This window comes from Cinclus cinclus, chromosome 2 (genome assembly GCF_963662255.1).
Source record: "Cinclus cinclus chromosome 2, bCinCin1.1, whole genome shotgun sequence".
In the NCBI taxonomy this organism is placed as follows: Eukaryota; Metazoa; Chordata; class Aves; order Passeriformes; family Cinclidae; genus Cinclus; species Cinclus cinclus.
The window spans coordinates 39,596,879-39,616,004 of record NC_085047.1 but is presented as its reverse complement, the minus strand read 5'-3'; the positions used below and the strand labels follow the sequence as shown (position 1 = coordinate 39,616,004).

The window sequence follows — 19,126 nt, the reverse complement described above, 5'->3', positions numbered from 1 at the left end:
TTATATGGTGTATTTTTACATAAATCAGTGTCTAGCAGCTGAACCTAATGCTGACTTTTCAGGAACCAAGCCCCTTGTGCGATGATTTCATGTCACCTCTCATGTTATGGCTGCAGATAAATTTGTCAGATAATTCATGGGTAGAGAAATAGATTACAGTCTACATTTAGATTGTATAAACTTAGTACATTCTGTAAAGTCAACAAACTGCTCTTCCATTTCACTTTATTATTTGCTAATTAATAGTGTAAGTGAAATAATTAGAAGCACACATGAAATTATCACAGGCATAAAGGAATATATGAGGCATAACAATTCTTGCTTTCATTGCCATCAGTTCTCCACACCAAGATTCCCATCTAGTCCTTCCTCCTTTAGCCATACCACGTCCAGCTATTGCCATCCTCCACCTAATTGTCCTTCATGTAAGCCTGCTTACATTTTCTGGCTGACAACAGGCCTTGTACTTTCTTCTCTCATCCAGACAGTCTTAAAAAATAGTTCTCCTGAGCTACCCCTTTTCACCATACATTGACATCAGTGTTTCCCTTATGCAGCTATTTCCAAATGGAGCTTTTCTAACATAGCAGCATTCCATACCACCAACACAGTTATTCTGCAACTTTCTGCCTTTTAGATGACACTGTTATGCACATCTAGCTCCACCTCTACTTAAAGTGTCTTCAAGCTTCCTACGGCTCCTATATTCTCTTGAATATATGACTGCAAAATTCTTCCTGCTTGAAGATTTTCTTCAAGGCTACAGCACAATCTCTCTTTCGTACAGTCTGTATCCATGTGTGCCATGATTTGTTCCTCTGCATATTCTAGTCCCACTGCTTTTATTGACAGGCTTTTTAACAGGCCATTTAACAAAACAGAAGCTTTGCTTGCACACTGGTAACTTGTATACAGGCAAGACTCAGTGAACCAATGTGCAAATGGCATGTATGGACTTGGCTCTTCTGACAACACAACCTGAAATTATCCTCTGCCACATATACGCTCATTTCTATAAAGTATATTGTATATGCTGTTAGCATTCTGCAAGACTGTCTACAAACAGAAACAAATCTTTCTCCAAAAAGACTTGAAGTTACTATAGGCCATTCAATATATTACTGAACATAGAAGTGCTTACATTAATAAGCAAGAGCATAACTGGCATATGTCACCAGAAAAAAATATCAACAAGAATCTCATTCCTGATATGTTTCAAATGCAGATAATAAAAAAGGTTGTAAAGCTCTTGTATGGTCTCAATCTTGTCAGAACTTATATACCATGACCAAAAGAAGAGGAGCAAATGGCTGTCTTCATAGATCAGTGCTATGCTGAAAACCAGTGAACTAGGTATAAGATAAATCCTGATGGTTCTCTACATGGCCATACACTTAACAATTTTTAAAATTGACTGCATAATCTCCTTTCAAAACTAACATAGCATACCATATATGTTTGTATATACTTATTTACTAGCTATACAGCACAATGAACAAGGTGTAAATCACATAAAGAGATTTCACAGAAGTTTTTTATATACAAGGAACCAAACTAGGGGAAGTTCATGTAGATGCTGTGGATATAGGAGACTTATAAAACCCTAGATACACAGACAAGAGAAAAAAATATACTACTACAAATCAAACTTATTCCTGTTTTACTAAAAAAACCAACCCATACTGTTCCCAGATTATTGTGTTCATGCACAGAATAGACCTAATGTACATTTATGTAGGCATGTCACCTTGATTTTCCAACATCAATTCCAGAGTTCATCATAAAAAACTATTACTACCTGACACTGATTTTGGTACATTTTTAGATCCTCATGGAGTTTCATATTTTCCTCTACCAGCTTATTCTTGTTTCTTGCTATTTCATTCACAATTTCCTTTAGCTTTTCAATAATCAAATCATCGTTTTCACTTTTGGGCTGGGTATAGGTAATTAGCTCTTCTTGGTTTTGTTTCTTATTGCGTATTTGGAGTTGATAATTCTGTGTCTGCTTCTGTAAAACAAGAAAGTATTTTTAATTAAACTCAGTAATTGTATATAAATTGCTAGGACCAATTCATTACTGCTGAAATCATAAGGCTATTCCCATCTTCACCTGGATTTGCTTCGAAAAGATGGCACAATTCAAACAATTTGACTTACTTGCCCGCAGTAAAAAAAAATAAAAAAATGTTCCAAGAACCTTCAAGGGCACAGGAGTTTTCAAGGATTTCTTTTTCTCCTGTGCTGTGTATTTTCCTATTACTTAATGTTAATGAACCTCAAATGTGAAAAAGGTGATTATGATGACCTACTCAAAGCAGCTACCTTTGAGAAATAATTTGAGAGAAATGTTCCTCTATGATTCATTGAACTCAGTAGGAGCTGTGTGTGTGTGTGCCTCAGGATAGATATTAACCTTTGACTAGAGGGCCACCATTACATAGGTCATGTACAAACAGCTCAGTTACTACAGGAACTGTACTTCTTTGAGATCATTATCCTTAAACTTGGGGAAGAATCATTCATACATTTGGCAGAGTCCTACACCCCATGCAGGTTCTTCTACCAATTAAAATCCTAAACACAAAACTTCAGAAAACTGGTATTGCCAGTATTTCTGAATCCACAGGCATTGTGAAGAAGCATAATTGCTATGGCAACTGTTTTTGCTGTTTAAAAAATTATCCACATGGATCCCACTACTGGGAGATTAATAAGCAGTGCTAATCGTTCAGAAGACTGAGAATTACTTGAAAAATTACAACAAAATATGACCTGGAAATCGTGTATCATGTACAGAGATCAAGCTGGGCAAGAAAAAATAAAATAAATACAAATAGGGTTACAAATACTATATTTCATTTACCAGGACTGCAAAAAGTCATACTTCAGACAGTTTTTTATGTTATTGACTATGTCCCCATAATTTGTGTTAGCTGAGGACCTAAGTAGAATGGACCACTGGCTGCCTATCAAATAAAAAGCAAAAAAAAAATTTGCAGGTTTAGTTTCATTTCTATAGGTAAAAAATTAAGGTCCATTTGACATCCAAGTTATAGACTCTGATATACCAACGTGTCAACGCATCCTGTGAAAAATACAGTGCTAGACTTCAACTGTAAAGCAAAGGTCTCATGAAAGATGAATTTGAGGCAAAGATGCAGGAACAATTAACACTTTTGAAACAGCTACAGGTAACAGTTATTCAGACTTGTATATCAAAAAGCAGTTGGTATTATGTTAAAGTTGTGAAGGAAATTGTCTTCAAAGCAAGTTCACTGATGGCAATGAAAGCTTCAACAGAAAAATGTGAATGATCACCCTGAGTACTCTATTTTGACTCGTCTATCTGTACAATCAACACATCATCAGTCAATAGTTTTGTCTAGTCACAGATTTGCTTTTTTAGCACATTTGTATGGAAGTTCAATTGCTGAAATATAATGCTCTCAGCAGCTAAACCCAAAAGATAACTGTCATCCGTGGAAACTCTGGATATGTGTAAAGAGTCTCATAGGAATTGTTAAGAAAGCATTTCACTAGCTTAAGATCCAATGAGCTTAGAAACAGTGGAAAAGGGAATTACCAGTGAGCAACATAATTGGCTTCTCCTTACTTAATTTTCAAGCTGTCTTGTGGCCCAGTCAATTTGTAAGTTATTTTCTGTGGTTCTTTTTAAGAGAAGGATACATTATCATGACATCATTAAATAACATTCTTTTCTGGATTAGAAGAAATTAAAAAAAATATTTTAAAAAAGCAATAAGCAAATTGGCACATAAAACAATTATAAAGTCAACCAAGGAACCGCATGGTAACTAGAAGGCTGAAAATAAGAAAAATAAAATGGCTAAGTGATCCAAGAGACAACTCCAACAGTGATTCTGGAGTAGCATATGAAAATTCATTTTTCTGCATAAATGATACTAGTGCGTATTTATGATCTTCAAAAAAATGAAGGCAATCAGATTTGAAGGAACTTTATACTTGTGTCAACACCCTAATGGCATGCACTCTTTACTTGGTAAGATACTTTTTAATAACTTGTCACAATTAATTGCATGTTAGTAAATAGCATGGAAAAGTTATATCCATAATATGTTTAAAAAGTAAAAAGGAGCATTCACTGGTTTTTGTAATTGTTTGGGTTTTTTTTTTAAGAAATGTTATCATTTTCATCGTGATCCTTATTAATTTTCTCATTTCCAAGAGAAAAATTAAATTAAAATAACTGCATGTTTCATTACATCTTCCAGTATATATCCACTACCAATATAGACATGCACTGAAAGATTCGCTGCAAGCTTAGTTTTTAAAAATCAAGTTAAAGTAAGCTCTAGCTGAGCAGAGTTCATTTTCTTCCTCGAGTAAGAAGGTAGGAATTTTACCTGAAATAAATTACATTTCTCAGACAGTAATTTTGCTTGCATATCTACATAAACAGAGCTATTTACACAGGTTGTCCCATTCTTCTCTGATTCTTGTGATTTTGGCTTAAATTCCTGAAAGACAGAAAAAACAGGGCTAGTAAACATAGAGAAAATATCTATTTTCCTGAATCTAAAGAATTTTGTAATTTGTATTGTTCTAAGAAATATGTATTTTTAAATTAATATATAATCTTTCCATAATTTTGGAAATAAATTTTAAAAAGAACAATTCTATAAACCAGCCATCCAGTCATCCCCACCAGAGAAAGACCAGTCTTAAGGGCTATTGATCTGAGAACAATGAGTGTAAACATAATAATTGAAAAAAAACTGTAAAAAAAGACATTAGAGTTATTATTATGATTCACACATTTTATTGGGTAGCAGTTCCTGTGACTTTAAAGCTGAATCAGTGTTGAGCAGGGGAATCAGCAGGGAATCAAACCCTTGATATTCAGACACAAAGTGCTCACTTTTCACCTTTGTTTTTAATGGGACAGCATCTACATTGAATATATTTTACTGCTTGCTCTCTTTAAAATTGCTGCTTCAGGTTCTGAATTCACCTATTTAAACAAAAAAATGTTTAAGAATTTCTACGATATTAGATTTTATCTAATATTGCTTTTGTATTTGCACTTACATTCATATTTATAATGTATTTGAATTTGCTTTAAACTCATGCCAAACGTTATATGTTCACAAACACATTTTAAAGGCAGTATCCGAAAAATAAGCAGAACTTCAGTTACTAGAGTTGTTGCTCTTTTTTAGCAAAATAACAGTACACTGATTTTATATTGAAAACTAATGGAAATGTTGTTCCAAAAAACAGATGATATTTTATAATTAAGCTAAACTGGCATATTCCCCAAATTTAAAACAATACGTTTTTTTTTTTCCTACTGAAAAAGCCTGATTATTTCTCAAAATAGATTAATACAAATCTTCTTTCATTGCTTTCCTAATATCTGCTTTGGCATTTAAAACAACGAACATTTTCCTGTTTTATAAAACATGATACAAATGGAATTTCAGACTACTTAATGAGGACTGCAGGTTCAAGGCCTTACTAAAGCACCGCTGAGCTTAGTAAATTTTCACCACAGTAATTATTTCCTGAATACTCAAATTTTCTGAATATATTCCAAGCACTCATTTTTCATACTGCATAATTAATCAAATTATAGCATTGTCTTACATTATTTTCACATTTTAATCTTGAGTAAGGTTATTCTCAAATTAGCTGACAGTAGTGATATATCACTGATAGATGTACAACCCATTTATTATTCTGGTAGTAGCTGATGTTGGCGGCTATGCTGCAGTCCAAAGCATTGTAGCTTTCCTGATGGTGAGAACTTCCATGTGGAAGAGAGCCAACATCATGTAGAGTTGAGAGGTGTCTATGTAGATACAGGAACCTGGAGGCTGCAGAAGTTAGTCATGTATTTTATGGAATAACACAAAAGGCAAGTCCAAAATACAGATCCTAAGACCCTGCTTAATTTGAGTTAAAAGTAGGAAATTACTTAGCATCTACTAGAGCTGAATTTCTTGATTGCAAAATCCTCAAAGTGTCCAAATCATTTACATCATAAATCTACATCACAAATGTTTGCATCCTCCCAATGCTTAGCAGCTGGGCAAGCAGCTCCCTTATCAGCTGGTACAACTCCCCTTGTTCTGCCTACAGCACCCAGCCCAGTAAGCATGTGGAGCACACAGTATTTCATTATGCTCTTGATAAAGGATGGACAGAGAAAATACAAATTTTGTGATTATCCTATGCTTCATCAGATTACTGTTTAGACTGTTCTTCCCATAAGTAGAGGACTCGGTGTAAAAATCTTTCAATACAGAACCTGAAATTATAATCTTCCCATGTCAGTTTTCTACCTAACAGACAAATGTTATTTTTCAACAAGGTCTGGAATTCTTCCTTTTGAAGTTGTTTCATTTAGCTCAGCATATCAGGAGATTTACTGGATAGGTAAAATAGAAGCATCAAAAATTAGCAGATCCTATTGCTCAGTTAAAAGAAATAATACTGGGTATCGGATTCTGCCCCAGAGAACGCAGCCAGAGGAGTATTTGGAGAGAAGACACCACTTGTGGGCACACTCTCTACAAGTTCTCTGTCTTGCCTAACTTTCCTGTTGGTCCAATAAATACCTCATTACTCCACAGGTCATAAAATAACCTCTGAGAAGTCAAGGCTGGGAATTATGAACAAAAATCAGTGTCTTCCTGTATTAAGTAAGTCCACTAAAATCCAGCCTGTGTCCAAATATAAAGGGAATATGACTGAATTTTGTCCCCAGCATCTATTATCTAGTCCCCAGTCAGTATGCTGGATTCTGGAAGATGTATTTTTAAGTGCCTAATCCTTCCTCATACATTGCCTAGGGAAATCAGGCACTGAGGTCAAGGTCATGGATTGCCTCAGGCAAATGGGTGCTGACAAGATGTATGTGTAAAAAGCAGTTTTCCAATTCTTTTTTCTATGTAGCTCAATGTGGTCAAGGTTGTCCTGAGGTCTATAAAACTTGAATTAATGGTAGGTATTATGTGACAGTATCCTGCATATGTACAAGCCCTCATGCCTCAAGAGATTGTGTTATCCAGTACACATCTGTTCATCAGGAAAACAGCAACATTTATTTATAGTGACACTTACAAAAAATACTGGTATTAAATAATATTAAAACTAAGAACCATTCTTGCCAAAGCAAGACAATTATATAATTTCTATAGAATTATGAGCGAAATAAAGCTTACGATTTTAAATCAAAAATTAGATCTAGAAGCATATTAAAATCAAAGTATAATAATAAATTATTCTTACCTCCAGTTTCATGTAATAATTCCCTGGGTTAGATGATGTCTCCAAGTTTTCCTCATATTTTTCCCTACTTTTGAGCTTTTTTTGTTTCAACTGATGTGACTGTAGCTTTTCGTAACTATGTGTCAACTTCGAGAACTAAAAACAAAAGTAGAGTTGAATATGCAGAATCTATCAAGGATGACCGCATGGCCGAATTTTCTTTAGAATCACCAACTGCAGCTTTAGCATTCTAAATGTTTAATCAATGTAACAAAAATCAATTAATAAACTTAAAATCAATTTTAAAAGTTATCACAGATGAACAAGACTAAGCTCTCATAGAAATGTTAACTAACCAATCAAATGAGTTCAGCTACTTAATTCTACTGCAGTTCTCCATGGAACTGTTACTCACAGAGTCATTTCCTCTACATTGTTCATACGGAATGTTCTATACTTGTTTACTGCCATCTTGTGTTGACATTTTTAAAGGGTGCCTCACTAGTCAGAATGAAAGATCATTAATACACTCTGAACTCGTGCGTTCCTTTCTTATGATGAAAATTGTTGAAATGTTATGTGTGGGATGATTGCAATCTTCTGGTACTGCTGTGTGGGTCTCAGAATTAGACACTAAACAGACAACAGACACTGCCTGCTGATGTCACCATGAAAGCCTGGCTTAAGAGTGAGAGGCACAGAAGAAAAGGTACCAGGAGAAGGACCAGCCTCTCCACAAAAACAGCCAGTTTTCACATCAGTTCACTACACTGCACAAAACAAAGGGCCTGTCTAGCCCCTGTCAACAGGTTTGATACAGAAAAGTGATACTGTTTAGTAAGAATATGTACATTTGCCTTTGAAAAAAAAAAGCAAACCCAAGGATATCGATAAAGGAAACACTAAAAATATGGTCTCAAGTAAAGTTGAGTGAAAGAACTTTTGAATATTGTGCAGAAAAGAAGCTTACAATAAATACTGGTGATGCCTTTTGTTGTTTAGTTCCTTTGCATTTAAGTATATATGACTTTAAAGAAATCTGACTCTCACATGTATAAGATACAGAACCAAAATGTATTAAAAAATAGTCTGGAAACTGCCTAGACACATTTGAAATGAACCTGAGAATCTTAATATGGGATAGCAAAAATTAATTGAAAAGATGACTAGAAGACAGATTGTCCTGGATTAGAAAGTTTCATGATATGAAAAGGCCCAGATTAGATTTCACCAACTTCAAATGTCTGAATAGCAATTCTGTAACATGGGCATAGAGAGCTGAGTTATCACCTTCAAAACCAAATCAGAAGTCTTGCAGTGAAGCTGCCTATGTTTGAAATTGACTTTGCCAGAGAACAGAGTTAAGATAAAATATTTAAAATGAGTGAGAGTATCCAGGCTCAAACAACATGGAACTCATTGACCTTGGAAGAAAGATATCCTTTTTCAAATAACAGTTTGTCTCTTGAATATATTATGGCATATGTGAACTGCCTGGGAAGACTAAATTCAGATAAGACAGGTATTGGAATGTTTATGCTAAAAAGGCTAGGAAGTACAGGATCCAACAGTTCAGCAAATCAGTCTAAAATGGAACAGAGTGGCCAAAATGAGAAAATTTAGTTTGAGTCTTAGATATTTAATGACAGTAGGATATTAAAGACCAATTATAGTCTGGACGTTATGATGACTGCAAATTAGACTAAGAGCCAAAAATCCTTCAATTTAAGACCAGGTATTTGCTTTAAAAAATAAAAAGTTGTTCTATTTGCATGTTGTACATATTAAAAAAAAACAAAAAGAGGCATTTTAATGAGTTCTGGGGTAGAACCCACCTTAGTTTAGATTTCTGAAAGTAAGACATACAAGCCTGAGATACTCTGCATCAGAAAAAGCTGTCTGTAAATGCTTAGTCATTTCAGCTATCTTAAATTCGTGTCCTACACTAACATGAATTGTGTTCTGGGGGTGTCCATTTCTTTCTGGTGATTCTAAAGGGAGCCTGGGATAGTTCAGACACAGCTTTCACATGTCTAGGCGAGGAAATTAGTTGCAAACCTCTTAGAGCAAGAATGGATCCTCATTCTTTTGCTGAGAGATTTCCATCACTTTCAATGTGAGAATAACTACTAGACATTAATTAAAAAAAGAAAAGAAAAGAATAAAAAAAGAAGGTTCAAAGTAATGCAGATGAACCTCAAAAGTTTTTGCTATTTAGTTACAACAAAATGCTGCATGTTTGAATGAATGCAACAGTGTGGCCTAGGAGTTTCAGGTTACATATGAGGAATTATTTCCCTAATACAAGAAAAACATAGATTTCACTGCATTCAACAGGCACACAATCAATTCAGAGGGAATACTGCTCATTAAATAGCTGGTTGAGCAGTATCAAGGGTAAAAAGCACACAGGACCACAGGAAAGAAATTCATTCTGAATAGCCCAGCATTCTGATAGCTACAAAAAGTGATCCTTACTATTTCTATCAAGATTAGGAAGGAATAAATCTTGGGAAGTATTTTAAGAATAAGTCTGTAGAGAAAGATACAATGCTATTGGTCGATAGTAACACACGATTTGTGCAAAACTAAATTGTAGCTTGTAGGATTCTACAGTTTAGAAGTTGGTAAAACTTCCAAGTGAGAATAAAAACCAAAAGAAGGGAATCAAAGGAGGTAAGGTGAAGATTAGTATTGTCACAGATGGTCTATACTTTAGATGTGGGTTTGTGTAGCTGAGAATCTGGGACATGAAAACCATTCCATTGCACACACTGCAGCACTGTAATTCAGGAAAGAAAGTAAGGAGATGTGGCAAAAACTAGAGGAGCAGAGTGGGACAGTCCTACTGTCTAGCATAGGTGCTAGGAATTGTTTTGACAGGCAGACTTCTGTTTATCACACAGAGAATCAAGGCAGGCCACTTAACATAGGCATTGAACAATCTTCTTTTTCAGTCAAGGTGAATGAGGTGGATAGTTCATGAAGAAGTATGGTTTGGTCAAGGAGAGGAATGGGGACTGAAAAATAACAAGCAAACAGCATCAGTGCTGGAACCTTTAGAAAAATAAATAGGATGACTGAGAGAGAATGAAATGTTTAGAGACATGGATTGGGAAGGCAATGTATGTTCTTAAGAGCTAGAAATCCTAAGTTCTTGCATAAAGACAGAAGAAAAGGCAATCAAGAAACTCAAAGAAAGGTTAAGTGGTCTGAGTGGTAAATAAAAAGGAGAATTTGGGCAAGAAACATAACCAGGTTCAAAGAGAAAAGCTTGCAGATTAGAAAATATCAGGTTCTTTAAAAAAATAAAAGAGAAAACAGGTTGTATTTGTCCATCTAAAGGACTTGCAGGGTAATTAAAAACTCAAAAATAAAAGTCTTTATGAAAAATGGCCTGGACTTTCTGTTTCAGAAGGTTCTATTTCAGTGAAGATACCAGCAACAAGCTGTAACATAAACCTAAGCATTTTTCTCATGGAATAAAAGAAAATTAAGAAGTGAAAAAATACTGCAGCAAATGTTATAAAGAAAAGAGAGCTTTACCATATTTTTGAAGATAGTTCTGCATTGCTAAAGATACCTTACTACTTATGCATAAAATGTCATACTCTTTTTCATAGTGTGATGTTTATCTTCTCAATAATCATGCTAAGATGATACTTTTCTGTAATTTTGTAAATTATGAACCAGCTTTTATTTCTATCTACTTTCCCAAATGATTAAAAGTGTTAATTACAAAACAGCCATTGTTTTGTACAAAGCATTCACTGCCTACTTACAGAGCTGATTTCCAAATTCATTTTCATATGTAAAAAAAAAATTAAAGACAAAGTAACATCAAAAATAAGTAATACATTTATTTATTTTATAGACTCAGGTGTACTATGACTTCTAAATGAAAATAATTATATCAAATTTATGCAATCTGATATCACTATGTAATAAGTGTGGTGACTGGAAATTCTGAATTATAACTCTATGTCTCTGGTAGGAGAATCCAGTGAAGGGAACAGAAAAGTAGCAGGAAAAACAATGCAGAGTTGTGTACCTTAGTTGTTAAAATCTGAGAAATAGAATCAACTCAAGTTTTTTAAGAATTTAGGTTCATAATTGAAGTAGAAAATACTGAAGAAAGAAAAACACAGGTGCAGAGCAAACACAGACAAAATGAATCAGAAAACCACAGAATGGTTTGGGTTGAAAGGGACCTTTACAAGATCATCTGGTCCAACTCCCCTGCCATCAACAGGGACACCTTCCATTAGACCATCTTACTCTAAACCCCATCCAGTCTGGCCTTGAACATGTCCAGGAATGGGGCATCCACAACTTCTCTGGGCAACCTGTTCCAATGTCTCATCACCCTCATTGAAAAAAATAATGAATTGTTTCTCAGGTACAATCTAAATATGCTCTCATTCAGCTTAAAACCCTTGTCCTTTCTCTCAGCCTGTCTTCACCAGAGAGATGGTCCAGACCCCTCTGATCTTCTTTGTGGCCTCCTCTTGACTCGCTCCAACAGATCCAAGTGTTTCTCATTCTGGGGATCCCAGAGCTGAACACAGCACTGCAGGTGGGGCCTCACCAGTGCAGAAAAGAAGGGGAGAACTACCTCCCTTAATCTGCTGGCCACATTTCTTATGCAGCCCAGGATACAACTGGCTTTCTGGGCTGCAAGAACATTCTGAAATAAATAAAGAACAAACTCCCAACATCATAATGTGGGTTACTCCAGTTTTGATACAATGGAAATCTATACCTTCTGGAAAACTATCAGGACACTTTAACAGTTGAGTAAGTCAGAGAAACTAAAGCCAGAAAAAAGTATAGCAAATACATTATAAGCACAGTATAAATTTTTAAATCCCTAACGTGCATCAGACTCATATTAGCATGAATCCAATTACCTATTTTATTCATTCACCAAGGCTTTAGTTTATTAGTCTGAAGCTAGAAAATCAAGTATCTGTCTTCATAACAGATCTCACATCCACATCAAAATCCATCCAAAGAGTTTTGACACGACAGTATATAAATTATAACAGAGCCTGGTAGAAAGCTGTAGTCATCATCATTTGTATGACACAATTCATCTTTCCCAAATCCGTAATGGCACATCTATACAATCTGGCATGTGTAAGTTTTTTGTACTGCAATCACAAAATAATGAAACTGACATTTTTCTTACTTGAGATTTCAGTGCTTGAAGCTGAGTTTCATAACTCTGAATCATTTCATTTTTAGTTATCTGTAAGTTTTCCAATTCTTGTTGAAGTAGTCCCACCTACAGTTAAAATAAGCATTCACATGTACCTTTTCTGACATTTTTCAAAATACATAATTTTTGGGAAAGTAATTTGAAACTTTGAAAGAAGACCACTGCTTTAAGGAGAGATATTAAAAGTAAGTATTAATTCAGTAACTTGATAATAAAACTGCATACCACAGACCCAGATTGTATCAACATCAAATTAGGGATTTTATACTAAAAAATCTAATTGCACGCTGATGTTATGATTTAATCATAATATTGTACGTCTGTCATGAAAGACCATTTCTGAAAGCTTTTTTAACCCAACTATGCTGTTCCCCGTTGTGAAAATTTTCCTTACATGGCTTATAAAATGATACAAATCACCACCCAGTATTTATGTACAAACTACCAGAAGATACTCTAGACTCATTTCAGCTCCCTAAGTGCAGTGCCATTTGCAATATTATGAATTATTACTGACTTTCACAGAGACCTGAGAAATGTGACAGACAGCATACATGGCACCTGTGCTTTTCTGGAGGGAAAGTTGGAAGCTTGGTAGAATATGCTTAAGTATTTCAGATAATGTCTCTGTACAGCAAATAAACTGATGCGTTGAAGATGGGCTACCTGAGTTACTCTCTTGGTTCTGCAAGGGACTAAGGGCAAGCTCTTAATTGCTCATTAGGGAGAGTCACTCTATTTTCAAAACTCCCACAGGCAATTTAACCACCTAGCTCACACAAGTATACCCTCATGTAAACACCTAAATTCAGCAGGCTTGAGCTAGAACTGAATGCTGTGCAAAGATTTCTTGATGCTTCTGAATAATTATTCAGCAGAAACGACTGTGAAGTACAGTCAACATCAGGTACGCTGGGGCTTTAAGTTTTGTAATAAAGTCTAAGTAGTAACACATTTCAAGTCTTGACACAATGAATAAAAATTATCATACAAATACAGTTTATAATGTAAAATGTTAAAAATCAGGTATAAATAGGAGTAACAAAGACATAATTTTGGGAACCTTTTTGAACTGCATTCTTCCATTTAAAATTTTTGATTAAATGATAAGTGCTGGCATTTAGAAAAAAACATCAAATTATATTTTTACAGCTATCCCAAGAATATTTGACGTGGACTTTAGGGAAATAGAAGAAATATGAGATTTTTCAATGACATTTTTACAATCACTTTTCAGAACAGAAGCATACTTTAAAACAAAACACTAAGGATAACTAGTGACCTTTAAGGAGTGTTTGGTATTTTAACATGATAGAACAGTCTCCTTACAGAGAATTTAAAGCATACTAACAAGAAACTACCAAAATAAATACTTTTTTAATAGAATGTGATATTCTTAAATACCTCTTGACCTTTTTGATCCAGTTTGCTTTGGGTACTTGCTAATTCTTGATCCTGGATATCCATCTTTGCTTCCAAAGCTCTCATCTTTCTTTCCCATTCTACTTGCTTTCTGTTTACCATGATGTCAATTTGATGCACTAATTCCTGAAGTTCAGCTTCACATGGAGAAGCTCTAAAAACATAAGGAGAATTATTTTTTCAAATAAAGAATATGGGAAAAAACAAACATTTATTTACACTGCTACAATTCTATTTTAACTATGATCAAACGAACCATTTTCCAACAACAGGAAGAAAAAAATGAAGTTAAATGATGCCTTCAAATGTAGGTGGAATATCAATTCATCCATCCTGAGTCTGCCTGCATGCTCAATTTCTGACTGCATTAAACTGAAAAATCCAGCTCCTTAATGTGGATATGGGTTTATCACAAATCTTTTATTTGGTGCTTAAATTGTGCACATCCCTTGTTTAGCTAATTACTACAAGAAATTTGAGCGAATTTGTTAGATTTATATAATAATTAAAACTCAGCATGATTTTTTAAAGTAAAGTTCTTTAAAACTTCTGTTACATCCACAAATCCTTGAAACTGTAATTGTATCAATGTTAAGCTTGGAAGGGCTTTTTAAATGCACACATAAATTTAATGACTTTTTAATGCTAAAACTGTTGGTAATGCAGTTCTGGAATTTAATACTAATCCTAGGATGACAACAACCAAAGTGCAAGCAAGCAATACATATCTCTCAAAAGAAAAACACCCACCCCCCAAGTGCCTGGAAACCATCTCAGAAGAAGCATTAATGATGGGTGAACTTTGATTGCCTCTGGGAGGAATATAAAAAGGGATTTTGAAAACAGAAGATAAAGCAATACTGCTTAATCAGGTCTACCTGCTACATCAAGACTACCTTTTCCTTGATACTGCTGTAAAGACCTCTGCACTTCTAGCCTCCTCTAATGTCACATGGCAACACTTTGGTGAACCCCCAGCAATGACTCAGGTATGCGATTTCCGCCTTCAGAAACAGGTACTAGCTTTATTATGCACCACATGGATAATCTAAATATTGTTATGACAGTAAGAATACATCTTCTAGCCTAGATCATCAGATTACCCTTTCAGTTAGTTCCACCATGGCTGACACCCTCCACTATTAAATTTCACCTGCCTGTTTCATATCTTCCTGCACACAGCAAATACTGCATTTGTTGCTAAAGATTTTTCTCTTAACAGTTCTTGCATGCTTCTTTAACCTAGGGCCACCATTATATAAAAGGGAGCTGTTGACAGAAAAATCCCTTCTGAAAGAGCCAAGAGCATCTCAGTCTATCTTCACTTTCTCTAATTCCTTACCTGGATCCTCTAAGCACACTTGTAGCTGCAAAAGGAAATACGTACGTGAAGTTGTACATTACTGCTGCTGCTCTGCTATCAAAACTACTCTGTACCAAGGCTCTGGTATTGAACACAGACCTGCAGTCATCACCACCCACTAGAAGAGAGGTGCTGCTTGCTGCAGGAATTATTACTTTAGTCCACTAATGTTTTGAAGAATGCTAATTAGCCCCCTCAGAATATGGATGATTATATGGCACCACAGTCATGAGAATTTATTTTGATTACTGGATGTAGAATGCAGTGGTTTCTTTTGTTTAAAAAGCCATAATGTAAGCAAACACACAAAGAACAAATTTTCTTTTAAGTAAAGAAGTGTGCATGGGTTTTTTTACCCATGCAGATTCAGCATTCCCAGTTCGCTGAACGCATGCATCGAATGGATTCGTCACACAGGGAAGTAAAGACTTGTACTTCAGCAAGTGGCAGCTACTTTTTTTGGTTCATTTACTTTGAAACAGCTCATAACATTTCAAGTTATCTCATTTTAAAGTGGTATAGGCAAACTCTTAGTCTTCTTTTATTCTGTCTCCATGTAAGTGAAAATAGACATGAGTCATATTGTACTGTCATTAATAACTATCTTCATGTAAAACAAAATGTTTCCAAATTTAGACAAAAATCCAGATAGAAGATTTTACCACCTCCAGGCCTTTTTCTTTATCACGAACAATTTTTGCACTAGTTAGACCTTTCTAGCTCTATTTATCTAACTTTTGCTTTGGACTTCTGCACAGGTCTGCATTTTTCTGATTGTTTCCTATGAGACCTAGAAACAATGGTATTGTCCATACACTATAGAATAGTTGTCATTTAAAAACAGATGACTTAAGAAATGTTTGGTTCATACTGTCTGTCTTGACTTTATACTTTCTTCCCTTATTACTTACATTTGCTCACAAGTAGAAAAATAAGTATGGCCATATTTAGGCAAACACAAGCAGAACTTATTCAATCTTGCATAGTAGATTCATTATGTTTGGATATTTACCACAGCTTCTACAGTCAATATTCATTTTATTATTGCAAGCCTTGCTCTAAAAATAGGAAATACACAAACCAGTTGTGACAGAATCTTCTACCCCAAAGTTCCATTATAAGAACTACAACTAACTTAACAACTTTCAGCCATACTGAATCATACACCTCTATGGATAGACAATTTGTGATTTATGAGTCTTTGCAGCTGCAATGTAATAGTCATGATTTTCACCACCATTACTCAGCCATTTTCCCAAATTTAAAAGGCTCTGCATTATCCCTGGAATACTGTCAGCATAGACTGAAATAGTTTCCCTTCAGTGAAGGTATATCCTAAACTACTCTTCCAGATTCTTTGTATAGTTAATGGAAATAACTAGCTAGCAAGAATTATGGTTTATGCTTCATCTGCAATAGCCTGAAATTTCATATATTCATTAAAGGCAAGGCAGAATCTTGAATTTTTGAAATAGGCTTCTGACTTGTAGATAAAGAGTAGCAATACCTTTGGGGTTTTCTAATTCAAGTTTTTATATGGCTACTTTTACAAATCATATAACTATGATATGAAAAAAGAATTCCCTCAAAGGAAAAAAAAAAGGGGGGGGCACACTGATCAGAATATTTTGCTGCAGCAATTTATAGCTATCATGAAAAGTGTATGCATTATTCTTCAGTATGATACAGCACACTTTTAAATCCAATTAAAAACTTTCCTGGGCTAGAATAAGGTATAATAGATCATGTCTCTTTTATTTTAAAAAATACTTTTACGCTTAATGCGAACCATATCATGTTGTGTTGTTTCTTGGCAATAATGACAGAATAAACTGGTTTATTTGAAAAGTAGTTAGCAAGCTTACTTACAAAATTATGATGGATAAACATTCTGTTTAAGTCATTAAGTGCAAAGTACTTCTTATATTTGTGTGTTCCTTGAGGATGCTGAATGGGATGAGGTCCTACATGAAATCTTACTCAGGTTCTCATTTCTTTAGAAAGATTTTGTGATAACATGTTTTTTAGATTGACTAATACTAACTTTTTTTTTATTAAGATTAAAAGAACTAAACTTACATTATGCAAAAATAAAAAATTATGTGCTCTTATGAAAAGTGCACTTAATGCTTGGGGAGAACAGTTGTAGTTATTATCTGTGCAAAATAAGGCTTGGGCTTTAGCAATGAATCTTGTTTTCAAGAATCTTAATGTTTTAAGAGCAGTGATATGTAAGTTTATACTGCTGTAGCCTAGCAACTTCAAGTACTTTTAAAAAAAAGTTTGAAATAACATTTCTTAACATCTTAATAAAACCCCACATAGCTTTCATTTCCACCCACCCCCCCTTGGTTCAGGTATGAATATTTAAACATTCACATAACTAACAGAAACAGTGAGGAGAGTATTAGCCGAAGCAATAAGATGCCGTCTTAATTAGCAGCAACTTCTCCAGTTTGCATGGAAAGCAGAAGAAATAGAGAATCAAGTTTCCTTCCAAAATCATTAATATTTTTTTGTTTCACATTTTTAATAAATCTACATAATACAATTCCATAATATATATTCAACTCCCAAAACAGTAAGTCATTACATACTTAGTCACATCTTGTTCCTGGAACACTTCTAAGTCCTCCTCCATAACACTGATTGTCGTTTTAATCTGTTAAAACACCAAAAATGAAGTAATTCAGATTCTTAAATGCATTCATCTACATTGCCAAGTAGTGCAAACTGGATAGCTCTACACTTCCCTTTCATACTATGCAATTTTTTCACTGCAAACAAGGAGTGCAGCTCTAATTACGGGTGGAATGGGCGAGACAAAAACTTCGGGAGTAAAATCAACTCTCTGACAGCAATTCTCGCCCTTGGTGCAGCACTGAGATTACCAGTGGTGGTGCTTAGCCTGAACCTAGCCCTGGGTCTCCATACGGAAATTTGGTGCCGATCACTCCCTGTTGTGTGATGTCAATGATTTGCGAAGACGCTCTGAAGCACACGAATCTGAATCTGCCATAGATCCGTGGCTGCGTTCATCAAACACTTGTACCTTTGCACACCGTGATTAACCTCCACCCAGGCTAAAGCTGCTCTCAAACACAATTTCGGATTCCTATGGACTAGTCACTCCCTTGCCTGGAGATGCAGTCTGAGACGGGCAGCCCTCCAATACCTCGTCAGGAAGATCAGAACCACGCTGTTGCTGAGACCAGTCCGGTTCCGTGGGTCCATCAGGACACGAGGACGTGGGGGCATGCCTGCCTGCATGCAGGAACATTATGGGTGACGGGGGAGCAAGAAACAGCCCGAATTCCCCGTGGGGAAGGGCAGTGGGGCTCTCAGGCGCACGGGTAGCAGTACCCACGGGCGTGTGGGCAACAACACATGGCACTGCAAGGAAACACATGGCACTGCAGGGAAACAACACATGGCACTGCAGGGAAACAACACATGGCACTGCAGGCTCCACAGGGAGCAGGCACCTGAGGCGACACTGCCAAAAGGCCGCCGTCTCCACAGGGGACGACACTGCCAGAGGGGCACTGGCTGAAAAAGGACCACGCACCAGAGGCGATGCTGCCACAGGAACAGCCACAGGAAATCGACACTTGAGGTGGCGCCGGCAGAAGGACAGCCTTGGCTCTGCCGGGCACCTGAGGAGAACGGGGCACGCACAGCACCCCCCGGGCTTCCGCGGCCGCCCCTCCCCTCCCGTTACCTGCCGTGCTCCCCGCTCCGCTCCTGCCGCCCCCGCTGCCGCTGTGGCCGCGGTACGAGCCCCGCAGCCTGGCCACCCCCGGCCCGCCGCGGCTCCCGCCCGTCGCCGCGGAAACGCGGAGGGCGGCAGGAGAGGCGGGAAG

The 19,126-nt window shown here is 36.1% G+C and overlaps 1 protein-coding gene across 1 annotated transcript in view; it reads right to left on the bottom strand.

Moving 5' to 3' along the window:
• DEUP1 (deuterosome assembly protein 1) overlaps window positions 1–17,904 on the bottom strand; it is a 40,171-nt gene extending 22,267 nt beyond the window's left edge. The window contains exons 1-6 of the mRNA XM_062487542.1: window positions 17,861–17,904; window positions 13,883–14,054; window positions 12,449–12,544; window positions 7,279–7,413; window positions 4,389–4,502; window positions 1,799–2,011 (exon numbers count right to left, since the gene is read on the bottom strand). Of these exons, the coding sequence (XP_062343526.1) occupies window positions 1,799–2,011; window positions 4,389–4,502; window positions 7,279–7,413; window positions 12,449–12,544; window positions 13,883–14,054; window positions 17,861–17,904 (774 nt within the window). The remainder of the gene's footprint in view (window positions 1–1,798; window positions 2,012–4,388; window positions 4,503–7,278; window positions 7,414–12,448; window positions 12,545–13,882; window positions 14,055–17,860) is intronic.
• Between the last annotated feature and the right edge of the window lie 1,222 nt (window positions 17,905–19,126).